Source organism: Astyanax mexicanus, chromosome 22, assembly GCF_023375975.1.
Source record: "Astyanax mexicanus isolate ESR-SI-001 chromosome 22, AstMex3_surface, whole genome shotgun sequence".
In the NCBI taxonomy this organism is placed as follows: domain Eukaryota; kingdom Metazoa; phylum Chordata; class Actinopteri; order Characiformes; family Acestrorhamphidae; genus Astyanax; species Astyanax mexicanus.
Window position 1 is genome coordinate 33,746,119 of NC_064429.1, and position 16,678 is coordinate 33,762,796.

Genomic DNA, 16,678 nt, shown 5'->3' on the forward strand with positions numbered 1-16,678 from the left:
GTATATATCATAGACTGTGTATAGCTGGACAGAGCATCGTCTCTCAAAAGTGAAGCCACCACAGATCGGGCGCCCCCTGCTGTTCGGCTGCAGAAAGCTGTGTAACCCCACCCATCTCCATAGGTTTTAATGGCAAAACAGACAACTTTCAATCACGTTTTTTTCTAATATACTGTAATTCTACCTCCATTATTTAAATGTAACAGCTAGAGTAACCTCTGCTTATATTGTTGAATTTTTATATCCCCACAGAATTCGGTTTTTAAAACGTTATTCAGCTCTATTCAAAAAAGGTGTGGTTATTGTAAAAGGGCTGGTTATGGGCGGGACCAATACCAGACTGTCAGCTCCGCTCCGCAGCCTGTGACCTCGAGGCAGCCCTCAGGGGCGGGGTTATTTAAATTAGTAGGCTGCTCTCCACAGTCTTTCTCTCCCTCTGGTCTCTACTGCGCTCTACAGACTCGGGTTTCAGGGTCGCCAACATGGCGGAAGATTTTGGCTTCATTTTCATTGAATGAATGGGAACGGAGACACGGCGTCCATCTTTTTTTACAGTCTCTGGTATATATACTCTCAACTACAAAGCTGCCTCTACATCTGTCTACTGTATATATTTACTGTATATATTTACTGTGTATATTTACTGTGTATATCTACGTATCTGGCCTTGCTTTCTACACGTCGTCTTCTTCTTTACCCGTCATCACTTTCTCTCCAGCGCAGCTTTATTCCACCAAATAGAGCTCCTACAGATCTCCTGCTGAACCACACGGATGAATGAGGCGAAGAACAATGCGAGGAACGCCTGGCAATCATCAGCCGGCAGAATGGAAAACATCTTTTATAAAGAGTCACATTCAATGGGAATTATGAGGCTCGCAGGATCTCTTTCAACTTTAACTCCCAGCCGTGGAAAAGAGAGGATCAATACAGTGAAAGCCAGGACTGCCTGAGCGCCATACATCTCAGGTTGTCTTTAGAAAGCCATCAGCGAGCTTCTACAGCATAATTCATTCGGCTTTATTTGGCTTTATGAAATGGAAATGGACCTTGAAGAAGAATGGATGGATGGATGAATGGATGGATGTGTGCAAAAAAATAAAAAAAAATAAAATAAAAACGTCATCCTTCGCCATACCCGTCAGCATTTTTATTAAATTTACCTGTGATCAATGCGGAATCAATTTATTAACATCTGATGTCTTATAATTTGCTTAAAAATACAAATGTTTATACTGTTCATCCTTTATAGATATGGTCCCTATTTTAGCAATTTGTAGGCGAGTCGTCAATCGTGCACCATGTAATTTGATTTAGAGCCGTTGTGAGAGGGTCTTTGCTATCGTAACGACGGGAAAAGTAAGCTCAAAATGTGCACAAGGCATAATTTAACCCTTGTGTGGTGTTCATATTTTTGTTACTCGTTTACTTTGTTACTTGTATTTAATTCAGAAAAATTAAGCAATTCTACATTAAAATGCTTTACACATGCTCGCTTCACCTAAATTGTAAGCAATATAAACAGCTTACATGGTTAATATTTGCACTTTACCTTTCTTATGTTACATTTCTTTCAAAAAGTGCTACTCTTTTTTTTATTAGTTTTTTAATAAAATGTAAAAGAAAATGAATTAAACTCAAGATATGAGTAGAACATTTGTTTAGTTTCAAATTTACAAATGAAGCAATGTTTATTAGCTCTTGGCCAAACATACTGTATGTAATATAAATGTGTGTGGGGGGGGGAGGGGGGGGTGTACAGTGTGTGTTTATCGAAAATATGTTTTGATATATGTTTTTCACAAAAAATGAGCCAATGCCAATGAGTTTGAGTTAGAAAAAATATTTTTTTAGTATCATTTGATGAAAAATGAAAACGGGTCCCACAGACCCGAACACCACACAAGGGTTAAATATGCTTACAGTACAATTATAATACATTTAATTACAGAGTATTACAACTGCATCACTATTTATTATACACCAGGTGTATTGGATTAGAAATGTACTAAGAATATATGTTATATATATATATATATATATATATATGTATGTGTGATCTACAGCATTTATATTAGAGTACCTGTCTTTTTTTTTTTTGTAAGTAGCACACTTCTAGTATACTTCGTTGGGTATAAAAAATATATATTTTATATATTTTTAAAAAAGTTATTTTATACATTGCACTTTAAGTGAACTACTATAACAGATGTTTTTAACAAACTTTTCTAAAAAATGTATATTTCTAAAAAAGTATATTTGGAAAGTATATTTGGAAAATTGGCTGAAATACCCGTCAGCATTTTCATAATATTCACCTGTGATCAATGTGGAATCAATTTATTTACTGTACATCTGATTTCTTATATGTTTAAAAATATATTTATATGTCTACAAATGTCTGCACTATTCATACTGTGTAAATATAGTCCGTATTTTAGTGATTTTTATAGGTGATTTCGTCAATCGTACACCTCTTAATTTGATTTACAGGCCATTGTGAGAGGGTCTTTGCTATCGTAACGACGGGAAAAGTAAGCTCAAAATGTGCACAAGGCATATTTTAAATATGCTTACAGTAAAATTATAATACATTTAATTACAGAGTATTACAACTGTATCACTATTTATTATACATATAGAGTATATATAATATATATATTAGAGTACAAATATGCTACTTGTTCCTGTCTTTTTTTTTTGTAAGCAGCACACTTCTAGTATACTTCGTTGGGTATAAAAATATATTTTAATATATTGTACTACAGTTTTTAGTGTTTTACAAATTTACTTTACATATTTTAAATAAGTAATAGTAATTTAATTTACTTTCTAAAAAGTTACATGATACATTGCTCTTTAAGTGAACTACTATAACAGTTGTTTTTAACACACTTTTCTAAAAATGTACAAAAGTATATTTGGAAATAATTATTTTAGAAGTATATTGAATTACATTAAAAACTAAAAGTGTACTTCATAGTAGTCTATTTATTTAAAATACACTATATTGTACTTTTTGAAAAGTATGAACAAAAAGTTTGCTTTTGCTTTTTATAATTATCTTAATTAATCATGGGTGTGGTTCATTTGGCCGTAACGTGAAATTAAACCAATCATTAGGTCTCTTTCTCATCATTACCTTTAAGATCCAGGTGTGCTCTGACAGATTTGGCGTATTGCTATTTTAACGGCGCAGCTACCTGGACGTATCCAACGCTTCTTCTCAGCAGAGGAAACTGACCTGCTCGTTTGAGCTCATTAATTCTGTTTATTGTTGATGTAAAAGTTGGGATAAGTGTTTAATGTGTGCGTAACAAGCTACCAAGATAGCAATGAACGTCTGACTGTTGACATGTAGCTGAATTGCCAAGATACGACAAGCAGTAGGCCAAAAACTGACCAGAACACACCTCATTTCCAGACCATCACTCCCATCATCAGTGTAGATATATTCACAAGCACCGTTGCTATTTTAACAAGAACACTGTTGACGGGGTGTAAGATAGCAATGAGCCTTTTCTGACTGCACACTACTACAGTGCATTATTCCAACAGGACAATGCTCATCTTGCTGTCTCAAGCGCTTGCCTTTAAGACACACCATTACACCATTAGGAACCTCTACAACTTTACACTGAGACGTCATAAGATGGCATTGCATTGTTACGTTACAGGTGCGTAATCATTTGTTAAGAACAATGGTGAATAAATGTGGTGGATGTGTGCAAAAAAAACAAACCATGTTCTTCATTACAGGCACTTTAGCAGTTTCTAACTGTTGATAGATCTAAAACATTTTGCTGGTGATGTTCTTTGAGCAATAAAATGAATGATAATGAAAAAAAATTAATCAATAAAATGCTTCTCTGTTAATCTTTTGTTTACATCCCTCCCCTGTCTCTCTGTCACTTGGCGTGACTTTAATTTCTCGTTTTTAAGCCCGTTCTTGGGCTACTTATCTCCTTATAAGGGTGTTTTTTTTCCCGTCCGTGTCCCAATTCACTAGCCAGGGCACAGTTTGAAGAATTGACTTAAGTACCGCCGTAAAAATGACCCTAGTGTGTCGGCACGGCGTTAAAAACCTACTCTATCAATCACTAGCCAGGGCCGCGGTAGTGTACGGTACGGGTTCAATCCCTGCAATTGGGTTCAACAACCCTCTGGGCTGGAGAGCTGCAAGTCTGTAGCACTTAATCCATTACACTTTATTTTCCAAAACGGATTTTTTTTTTTTGTGGCCACGTAATGGCTTGGAAAATATCTGGCCCGCGGCCAAACTTAATTGCCGACCCTTGCTCTACAATTTAATGCTGAGACGTCTGGCATTGTGTTGCTGAATGGAATTGATTGATTATCACAGGACTCCATTAGGAGCCTCTACAACTCCATGCTGAAATATCTGCATATTGCCATGGCTAGTTCTGTATGTGTATTAGGGGTGGGCAATATTATATCGTATACAATATATCGTGTCACGGAAATATCATGATATTAAAAATCCATATCGTGATAATAGGGCTGTTCTGTCTTAAAAGTAGTCTATTATTTACTGTGAAGCTTTAGGTGTATTTATTGTATAATTGTTTTAGTTTGCAGTTTATATTCATGCACTAAATATACTGCCACATTATGATTATACTGTTATACTATTATACTATATTCCTGAAATGAATGAATTATTTTAGTTTTCCTATATCGCCAAGTATATTGTTATTGCAAAAATACCCTGAAATATCGTGATATTATTTTAGAGCCATATCGCCCACCCCTAATGTGTAGCTCAATAAATATGACAAATAGTCATAGTCACCCATATTTTGGTTGTTGTAGGGTGCAGTTTAATATGAGACCAGATCACATTTAGCCTTCCAACGTTGCTTAAATGAGGTCCTGTAACTTGTGGCTTTACTTTTTCTAAATGCACATTCCCATGTACTGTTCCAGCAGGACAATGCTCATCCACACGCTGCTGATAACCTTCATATTCTAAATAGACCTTGAAGAAAAATGTATAAGTGAATATGTTGCACTTCGCACCTGCGAAAAATACACAAAATCACCCAGCATACAGTTCAGCCGCTTCGTAATATTCACATGGGATTTGGAATCACTTTATTTACATCCTATTTCTCATAATACACTTACAAATAAATATTGCATTCTTACATGTCTACATTTCCGCGCTACCGGTCGTCCTGTGTGAATATATGTTCACCTGAGCATTCGGGAAACAAAACAAAAAAAAAAAACGAACGGGAAAAAGGATAAAAAGGAAACGTCGTATCTTTTCCCCCGGAAAAATAGTCTCTAATAAATTAAGCGTCAGGGAAAAAGAAACGCAACGAGGAACGATTCTTCAGATCGGACTTAAAAAAGATGAACAATTGACGATAAACAATAAACAATAAACAACCCCCACAGGGTTAACAGGGCGGTTAAGGAGATACATATACATCAGTAAATATAAAAAAAACAACAAAAAAACAACAAAAAAAAAATACAACATTCGAACACAGACCAGAACAGTAGCGGTAACTGACCACATCTATCCGAGTGCTGATAGCTGATTGGTCAGGACTATTGGGCTTTATTGAAACAATAGAAACAATCGTTTCGTATGTTCGGGTTTGTACAGGGTCCGTCGGTTCCTCATTATCGCAGGAATCTGAAGAAGCTGATCTAGAGATCTAGCGATGCTCCGCAGTTCAACTTCTGAGAGTTTCTGAGACTCTGTTCTCAGATCAGCTCAGACGAGGTTCACGCTCTCAGCGCGTTTACCCAAATTTTGTAATTTTGTGCAAATGGACGCTTTAATGTAGCGTTCAAACTCAAAAAGCTTCAAAGCGTCTTCAAAAGTTCAACTTCTCCACCTTCTCTGGTTGGATAGAGTCCATCTTTTTTATGTTTTTTAGTTGGATAAAGTTCGTCTCTTTCACTGCCAGTTGCCTAAAAGTTCATAATTTATCTTCCATGATTGAATAAAGTCCATCTTCTATCTTCTCTGGTTGAATAGAGTCTGTTTTTAGTTCATCCTTTATGTTATCTATATGTTGAGTAGTCCATATTCTGCCTTGTCTGGTTGGTCAAAGGGTAAAGTTCATCTTCTTTAATCTCCTTTATCATTTCTAGCTGGTTTAAGTCCATCGTTCATCATCTGTCATTGGATAAAATCCATCTTTTGTCATTCCTAGTTGGATAAAGTCTATATTTTATCCTCTCTGGTTGGATAAAGACCATAGTTCGTCTTGGCTAGTTGAATAAAGTCTATCTTCTGTCTTCTCTTATTGGATAAAGTCCATCTCTTATCACTTCTGATTGGAGAAAGTCCATCTTTTATCTTCTTCGGTTGGGTAAAGTCCATCTGATCACTTCTGATTGGAGAAAGTCCATCTTCTATTTTTTCTAGTTGGATAAAGTCCATCTTCTCTGGTTGAGTAAAGTTCATCTTTTATCTTCTGAGGTTAGATAAAGTCCATCTTTTATCATCTCTGGTTGGATAAAGTTTGTCTTTTGTCTTGTCTTGTTGGATAAAGTTAATAATGTATCTTCTCTAATTGGATAAAGTCCATCTCTTATCACCTCTGATTGGATAAAGTCCATCTTTTATCTTCTTCAGTTAAATAAAGTCCATCTTTAATCTTCTCTACTTGGATAAAGTTCATCTTTTATCTTTTGAGGTTAGATAAAGTCCATCTTTTATCATCTCTGGTTGGATAAAGCTTGTCTTTTGTCTTGTCTTGTTGAATACCTCATAATTGATCTTCTCTGGTTGGATAAAGTCCATTTCTTCTCATCTCTGATTGGAGAAAGTCCATCTTTTATCATCTCTGGTTGAATAAAGGCCATCTTCTGTCTTCTCTTACTGGATAAAGTCCATCTTTTATCATCTCTGATTGGATAAAGCTTGTCTTTTGTCTTGTCCTCTTGTCCTGTGCAGTTCATAATTGATCTTCTCTGGTTGGATGAAGTCCATCTTTTATCTTGTCTGGTTGAGGAAAATCTATTTCTATCTTCTTTTGTTGGACAAAAACAGCCTTTTATCATCTCTGCCTGATTAGAGCCTATATTTTATTTCCCCTTGTTGGATGAAACCCATCTTTCTTCTTCTCTGATTGGCCAAAATCCATTTTTATCTTCTCTGAATAGTCAATGCTCATCCCTAACCATCTGCAAATGGTTAAAATCCATCTTGTATCTTGTCTGGTTGGTAAAAGTCCATCTTTTGTTCTCTCTGGAGGTTTAGTTCTTCTAAATGCCTTGCTGTTCTTACTGGTCTCTGTTTCAGGACGGCGTGCGAGGTGTGAGATGATTTGGACGTTTTATTGGTTATCTTGTCTCTCACAGTAGAGATGAGCTCCTCACAGCAGTGTGTTTAAATGCATATTACCTGTTATACACACTCATACACCTGGATACACACTCATACACTCACTCATACAAATTTAAACACCTTCATACACACTCACACACAGTTCATGTACTGAGCCTATGACAATCCTTATTTACCTCACACACACTCCTACACACACACACACACACACACACACACACACCTGTATACACAAACCTGTCTACACACTCATACACACACACAACTCCATCTAAACACTCCAAACGAAACAAAAACAGGAAATTGATTTCAAATGCAATAATGACTTCCTGTTCACTCAAGCCTGGACTGTAATTTTCAGTATTTCTCTCTCTCTCTCTTTCTATTTTTTGCACTCTTTCTCTCTTTAGCCCTCTCTTTCATCCTCTCCTTCGCCATTACTCTCTCTATCTCTCTCTCTCCCTCTCCCTTTCGCCTCCTCTCTCTCTCTTTCACCCTCTTTGACTCTTTCATTCCTTTCCATCCCTTCTAGTTCTCTCAATCTCTCTCTTTCCTTCTTACTCTCTCACCCTTTTCATCTGTTTTTGCACTCTCTTTTTCATCCTCTCTTTCACCCTCTTGTTGTCTCACTCTCCTTCTCTTTTTTTTCTTTCTTTCTTTTACCATCTCTTTTTCACCCTCTGACTCTTTCTTTCCTTTCCATTCCTCTTGTTGTCTCACTCTCTCTCTCTCCTTCTAACTCTCTCTCTGTCCTTTCCATCCTTTTAGTTGTCTCACTCTCTCTCTCTCTTCTTCTGACTCCCTCTCACCTTTTCAATCTGTCTATCATCCTCTCACGCTTCTACTGTGACTCTTTCTCTCTCTCTCTCTCTCTCTCTATCACTCTCTCTATCACTCTCTCTCCCACCTCTATTTCTCTCTCCCTCTTTGTCTGACTTTGTCCTTTCCATCCCTCTAGTTTTCTCAATCTCTCTCTCCCTTTACATCTGTCTATCATCTTCCATTTTATCTGTTTCTCAACCTCTTATCCTTCTGCTCTCTCCCTCTCTTTCACACTCTCTGTTTTACCCCCTCTCTCTTTCTCCTTTTCTCACTCTCGCTCTCTCTTGCTCTTTCACCCTCTCTTTCTCTCTTTCATCACCCCTTCTCTCTTACTCTCTCACCCTCTCATTCTTTTACTCTCTCTCTCTCTTTCTCTCTCTCTTGTCCAGGTCTTGTGTGGTTGGTCTGTAGTTTCAGTCTTTAACAGTGTGTTTTTCTGGCGCAGTAGAAAAGCTTAGTTTATGTCTTCCATTCTTCTTTCTGTCGATTCGTTGTATTGTGTGAATGAATCTCATTTATCGTTATGCCCCTCCCCCTTTCTTTCTCTCTCTCTCTCTCTCTCTCTCTCTCTCTCTCTTCTCAGTGCAAAGGCATTACAGGTGAGTTTGTAGTTAGTCTATTATCTCTATCTCTCTCTCTCTTTCCCTCGTTCCTTCTCTCTTGCTTTATTCTTTCGTTCACAGATTGTCTTGCAGTCTCTCCATGTATGTCCGGAGCTCAGCGGACGGGCCCAGGTCCATGTCCTGACACACCCACTTAATATCATCTTCGTTTCCGATGAGGACGGAGTTGGTGTAGGGTCCGCCCTCATCCGGCAGCACCGTGGCGAACGACGTGAACTTCACCCTCTTGCGCTTGGAGGCGCTGGGCGAGTTGTTTAGCGGCTCGGTTTTGCCGCAGCTCGGATCTGGCATGGTTCGCGGCAAAACCTGTGAGTGGGCGGAGCCACCTTTCTGAGCCCCGCCCCCGTTCAGCAGGTACTTGCTCTCCTCGCATCCCTCGTTCCGGTCGATGGCCGTGGTGCACTCGTCGGCAGGCCCCAGCACCCCGACGTGCCTGTCGCCGTGGCGATCCATCAGGTCGTTGCCGAGATCGTTGCCGAGCCACACCCAGTCGTGGGCGTGGTTCATGTTGCCCTGCTCCAGAACAGGAAGTTGTTTGTGGCGGTAGCGGAAGGCGAAGCTGACGCAGTTGATGAGGAAGACGAGGATGGCCAGGCAGAAGACACCCAACAGTGCGTACATCCCGATCTCCAGGTCGGAGAGACGCCGGGGATTGTGGGAAAGGTCACTCGTTGACCCGCCTGGTAGCTCCACCTGTTCAAGAACAACAAATCATTTAAATGTTCTTTTTAGGCCAGGTGTTTAAACGGGTGTTGGCTATTTTTTATCTAAATCACTTATAGTACGATCCTTTGTTTTTACCACTGTGCATTTTTGTAATTGAGTCACTGTTTTTCTCAAGCGAAAACTGAGATTAGATGATTGTAATTTACTTTTTATTTATTAAAGTACTTGGATCAGTATCAGTATAAGCCACTGCTCAGCATTACAGTACACAGATCAGACTAATATTGGCTGATACTCAAAATTAAGGTACTCAGATCAGATTGGTATTGGCTGATATTCAGCATTAAGGTGTTTAGATCAGACTCATATCAGTCATTCCCCAGTACTTAAGGAACTTTTATTAGACTGACATTAGATAACTAGCAGTACTCAGCATTAAGGTAGTTAAATCAGATTCATGTCACTCAACATTCAGCATTAAGGTACTTGAACCACTTTTTGGTATCACCCAATGTGAGCACTGGCCGGTATTCATCAATTAGGTGTTTGGATTAGATCAGTACCGGCTGATACTCAGCACTAAGGTACTTGAATCAGATCCATATCAGTCAACATTCTAAATTAAGGTACTCAGATCAGGTTGGTATCCACCAATACTTGGAATTGAGGTACTTAGATCAGATCCATATCTATTAACATTCTAAATTAAGGTACTCGGATCAGATTGGTATCCCCCAGTACCTGGAATTACGGTACTGAGAGCTCATCGATATAAGTAAACATTCTGGCCTTCAAATAAAAAATGTGCGATTAAAATATTAGTACAGTGATACAGAATACTGAATGTACCTTTTTGTCTGGTTAAATGGTACAAATCTGTACTTATTGCTGTTAGGAATTACTTTGTACTTCAGAGGGAACAAATCTGACCCTGTAAAGACCAATATTGTACATTTGAGACTACAATTATGAAGAGAGTACCTTTGAGTACAAAAAAGTACTTGTATTGTGCCTCTGTTTTTTTTAGAGTGTAACTGCATCAGATTGATTGTTGGTATTACCTGTGCAGGTATACTATAGTCTCCAGGGCTGTTTTTTGGCCCCTCTGCCTGTTTCCTGCCCTGGTTACGACTGGTTACGCTGGACTTGGTGGTGGTGGTGACCTTCCGTGGTGCTCCTTCCTCTCGCTCAGTGTACTTCCACCCATCAGGGCTGGTGTTTTTATCCTGATCCACCACCTTCTGCCTCTGCTCACTAGTGCTGTTATCCATTCCTCCGTCCCCACCTCCCTCCTCCATCGTCCGGGTCTTCTGCCCCAAGTCGTTCTGGCCGAACTTCACCTGGACGCTGCCGAAGCCCTGCACCAGCACGCTCTTCCTCTTGGACTTCTGGCAGGTCTCGGAGATGACCATCTCCACTTTCACTAGCGGCCCCTGGCCCTCACCTTCGGCCACCACCACCGGCCACTGCTGGGGGTGATCCTGGTAGATGGAGACCACTCGCTCGTCCTGGGACGTCGCGGTCAGGGTGAAGTCTTTGGGATCGTAGACGTCCAGCGGGGTCACGGAGCCGTCGCTGTACTGAATCCATGCACTGATTACTGCTTCCTGTAGAGCGAGAGACACACAGAGAGACAAAGAGAGAGAGAGAATGAGTTTATAAATATTCAATTGCCGGGATTCTATTAAAGAACTGATGAATGAATGCCGCTGCTGAACATTACACACACCATAATACCACCATCTGCGAAATCATCAGGGTGTTAAAAGCCAGTTTGATGCAGTAACAGCATCGTCTTTCCCGGGAAGGCGTTGCAGTGGGTGCAATAGAACATTGCTGTGAGGAGGATTTGATTGCACTGGCTAGATATGCGTGATGTTCTGGCTTAGGTTTGAATCTACTGTCTCTTTGCTAAATATAATATGCCAATTGATCCAAGCTTCATGTGCCAAAACCAACTGACCCAACCATACGCGCCAACACCCCAGTTGCAGAGTATAATACTCAATTGCCTCAAGAGGTACCAACACCCTGGTTGCCAAGTAAAATAAGACCATCTGTGTAATCTGCATTTACCAATACCTCAGATGCTGAGTATAATACTGCAGTTGGCCCACGCTTCTTGCTTTAACACCCCGGATGCTGAGTATAATATATGAATCAACCCAAGACTCTTGATGACAAGATGTTTTTACCTTTAACTTCTATTACCTTTGTACTTCACTATTGTAAGTCACTTTGGACAAAAGCGTCTGCCAAATGTAATGTAATGTAATGTAACTTTGGATGCTGAGTATAATATAGTAATCGGCTAATTGACCCAACACCCCAGCTGCCGAGTATAATACAGCAATGGGCCCAAGTTGCCAAGTATAATAAGACAATCTGTCTGAGCTGCATTTACCAACACCTCGGATGCTGAGTATAATATGACAACCATCCTGCGTTGCATTTGCCAGCACCCAGGTTGCTGAGTATAAAATATGAATCTGACCCAAGCATCTTGTGCCAACACCCTGGTTGAGGAGCATAAAAAGAGACAATCTGTCTAAGTTGCATGTGCCAACAACACCATCCCGATTTGCAAGTACAATACTTAATGGAAATTGGCCCAATTGACCCAACCATATGTGCCAACATCCTGGTTGCCGAGTATAATACTCAATCGCCTCAAGAAGTACATGCCAACACCCTGGTTTACAAGTATAATAAGACAATCTGTCTGAGATGCATTTGCCAACACCCCGGTTGCTGAGTATAATATAAGAATCGACCTGAGCCTCTTGGGCCAACACCCTGGTTGCTGAGTAAAATACGGGAATCAGCCCAATTGGCTCAAGTTGAAAATTCCAACAACCCAGCTGTCGAGTAAAATACGCAATCGGCTCAAGAATACATGCCAACACCGTGATTGACGAGTATTATACAACAACTAGTTTGCCCCGCATTTGCCAACACCTCGGATGCTGAGTATAATACAGCAGTTGGCCAACGCTTCCTCTGATAACACCCCAGTTGCTGAGTATAATATAAGAATCGACCTGAGCCTTTTGGACCAACACCCTGTTTGACGAGTATAATACAACAACCTATCTGAACTGCATTTGCCAACACCTCGGATGCTGAGTATAATATGGTAATCAGCCCAATTGGCTTAAGCCGAATGTGCCAAATAACCCTGGTTGATGAGTTTAATATAATAACCTGTCTGAGCCGCATTTGCAAAAACCTCAGATGCTGAGTATAATACAGCAATTGGCCAACGCTTCCTGTGATAACACCCCGGTTGCTGAGTATAGTATAAGAATCGGCCCGAGCCTCTTGGGCCAACACCCTTGTTGCTGAGTAAAATACGGTAATCAGCCCAATTGGCTCAAGCTGAAAATTCCAACAACCCAGCTGTCGAGTAAAATACGCAATCGGCTCAAGAATACATGCCAACACCGTGATTGATGAGTATTATACAACAACTAGTTTGACCCGCATTTCCCAACACCTCGGATGCTGAGTATAATACAGCAGTTGGCCAATGCTTCCTGTGATAACACCCCGGTTGCTGAGTATAATATAAGAATCGACCCGAGCCTTTTGGACTAAAACCCTGTTTGACGAGTATAATACAATAACCTGTCTGAACTGCATTTGCCAACACCTCGGATGCTGAGTATAATATGATCACCTGTCTGATCTGTATTTGCCAAAACCTCGGATGCTGAGTATAATACGGTAATCAGCCCAATTGGCTCAAATCGAAAGTTTCAACAACCCAGCCGTCGAGTAAAATACACAATCGCCTCAAGAAGTACTTGCCAACACACCGGTTGCTGAGTATAATACAACAATTGGCCCGTGCCTTCTGTGTCAACACCCCGGTTGCTGAGTAAAATATGGGAATTGGGAATTTGCTCGCAGGTTCCATAGCCTAAGTCATGCCAAACGTCAAGTGGTGCTAAAAAAACTACTTTTTTGCCACACTATTGTTTGTTTTCGGAGTTGTGTTTAATGCATCTCTTTCGAAAAGTGAAATAAAGCATTTAAAAGGCTTTTCTTCCAGCCTCCGACCCGAGCGGCCTCATCATTAATCAAACCGCCGAAGCTGTTTCTCTTAATAAAAACACATCAGTTCTGCATTTCCAATTAGATCCGTGCAGGAAGAGCCCGTTTATTTATTTTTTTAATCAAAAAGGCTGTTTTAGTAAGCGACACTTCAGCCCGTTAACAGACTAATCAAATCCGGGAACGCTGCAAACAACCATTTCTCTCCTCCACCACAAATAAACTCGCAAAACACACAGTTGCTACTTTTGGCAGTGTGGGAAGTGTGCCAAATCCTGCTGGAAAATGAAATCCACATCTCTAAAACCATTCCACCATTGGTGGAAACTTCACACTAGACCTCGAGCAGTTTGGACTGTGTGTCTCTCCACTCTTCCTCCAGACTCTGCTCCCTTTGATTTTTCCAAATGAAATGTAAAATTTACTGATGATCAGTGATGGTTTGAAGAGTCATGTCTGATATCTGCTGGTGTTGATCCACTGTGTTTTATTATCAAGTCTAAAGTCAGTGCAGTTTTGTTTTCCCACAAAATCTTACAGCACTTCATGCTTCCCTCTGCTGATAACAACTTTTATGGAGATGCAGATTTCATTTTCCAGCAGGATTTGGCACACTGCCCACTTACACTGCCAACAGTACCAATTGGTCTGATTTCTGGGTTTCCATTGTCTGTACGCCATAATAATCATCAACAATAAAAAAAAAAAAAACGCTTAAAACAGATGACACACTCAAGTGTTTAATACATCTATATAATATATGAGTTTTACATTTTTAACTGAATTACTGAAATAAAGTAACTTTTCAAAGATATAATTTTTTTGGGGGGATGCACTAGTAAATAGTAACAAATATATATTGATTTTCTGGTCACGCTAATATTGTTGATTGTAATCACTTACACATAAACTACAAATAATCATTTCATTCACAGATATAAAGCTTCATTTCATTCCAACAATGACAATCATGCTTCATTACAGTTTTTTCCAATTGCTAAGACACTATAATGACACGAATAGCACATTTTTTTAAACTGACACACAGAGAGTATAACCTCTTCTCAAGTATCCAAAACTCTAAACACGTTTTCTGCTTTACACACATTTTACAATTCAGAATGGCACTTTTTAACGGCACTGAACACGATTCTCTACATAACACACAACAGTCTGAGATAAAGTCACATGTTTGCCATGTCAAAACACTGCCATTCAACATGACAAAACATGAGCTAATTGGACGATATATGTGCCACCTGGCCAAACACCTCATTGGTTAATTGTTGGCACTTCAATCAGGAGGTAAGCACTATAAAAAGCCCACAGGTGAGCCTTTCTTTTATAACAACCATGGAAGCTGCTGCAGAGGGAAGAAGAGGCAGGGTAAGAATGAGAGGTGGAGGAAGATTTAGAGGTAGGGGTAGAGCTGCTAGAGGAATTCAAGGCCAAAGAAGACAACTTTCAAATGAAATCAGAGCAACCTTAGTTGATCATGTCATCAACCATGGGCTGACAACGAGAGAAGCTGGGCAGAGAGTTCAGCCCAACTTGAGCCGCTTTACGGTCGCCTCTGTCATCCGGACGTTTAGACTGGAGAACAGGTATGTAACCAAAATTTATTTCACATTATGTGGTACACCACATGTCTTACAGTTTTTCTGGATTGTTTACACACAATTTCTGGTACTTGAGGCACAATGACCACAACATGTTACTTACGTACCAACCCCTTGAACCAGTTCTGCTAAACTACAAGCACAATTCCTGCTTAACACTCAAACTGCAGTTCTAAAACACATTTTCAAAACGCTGCATACACAATTTTCTGCATTTTCATGAATAAAATCTCTTGTTTTCACAAGGAACACACTGTTATTCAAAACTCTAAAGTTTAAAAGTCTACTTTGCACACTGACTGGTCACATGGGCAAACACCCTTCACACAGGTTATACAATCAGCAATCAAAACTTTAGCAGACCGAAACAGAAGACAGGATGCAGCATAGTTTTTTTTTTTTTACTCTAACTTTATACAATAAATTCTTCTGTTGTTTTGTATGTAAATCACTGCATCTTTGTGTTGGTTGCATTGTACACTGTGTGCATTGTTTTTATTGGAAAAATAAAATATATTTTTACTGTGCATTTGTGTGTTGTGAGTATAAAAACAATGTTATTAAATATTTACAACGCACTTATGTATTTACTGTCTGTAGTAAGTGTAACACTGAACGAAAAATGACAAAAGTCATTATGATGAATGGAGTATTGTGTTTTACACTGAGCACATCAGTGTTCAGCTGCTTCTTTTGAGTGTCTGTTCATATGATGGTTTGTGTGTATCATCTAAACACAAAATAGCCTTTTGTGAAGAGATAACACTGTTTTGAATGTAAAGTTTCATTTTGCAGGATAATTGAAGGGTTTTGCCTACTGTGTGCTTGTTTGTTGGATTTGTGTTTAGAGTTCTGAGAATATGAGGCATGTTCTCAGAAAATGTGTGTAAACAATCCAGAAAAACTGTAGTTGGGGGTATCAGTTGAGTGACACCTGTTTTTTTTTTGCTACTACGGCTGATGTCATGCACTAACTGTACAAATTTCCTGATTATTTTCCTGTACTGTGTGTGGAAATACCTTTTAGGCAGCATTGTCCAAGCCCTGTATATATATATATAGATTTTTTTTTGTTTCTTTTTTCTAAAGGACTGAGAAATGCCACCATGATGGAGGAAGGGGCCAAATGTTCACCGCGGTACAAGAAGCTGCCACTGTAAACTTGGTTAGGGCAAATAATGAAATCAGATTACGAGAAACTCAAAGCCACATCATCCAAGAAAACACAATATTCAGCAACATTCAACAAGTCAGTCTTTCTACATTGGCTCGCATTCTCAAGCGAAACCAACTCAGAATGAAACAACTTTATAAAGTGCCTTTTGAGAGAAACTCTCAAAGAAACAAAGAGCTCAGACGAGCATATGTGGAACAAATGATTTTTGTTCTTTGTTTTTAGAGAGTACTGGAAATGGATGCTCATGCAACTCCACATGAGTCCATCTTTATAGATGAGGCTGGGTTCAACCTAGCAAAGACCAGAAGAAGGGGAAGAAATGTCATTGGCCACAGAGCAATTATAAATGTTCCTGGCCAACGTGGTGGGAACATCACAATGT

General features: G+C 39.5%; 1 protein-coding gene across 1 annotated transcript in view; it reads right to left on the reverse strand.

Annotated features, from left to right (window-relative positions):
• Positions 1-5,078: 5,078 nt before the first annotated feature.
• si:dkey-215k6.1 (transmembrane protein 132C) overlaps positions 5,079-16,678 on the reverse strand; it is a 320,457-nt gene continuing 308,857 nt past the window's right edge. The window contains exons 10-11 of the mRNA XM_049470573.1: positions 10,506-11,051; positions 5,079-9,471 (exon numbers count right to left, since the gene is read on the reverse strand). Of these exons, the coding sequence (XP_049326530.1) occupies positions 8,833-9,471; positions 10,506-11,051 (1,185 nt within the window). The 3' untranslated portion in view covers positions 5,079-8,832. The remainder of the gene's footprint in view (positions 9,472-10,505; positions 11,052-16,678) is intronic.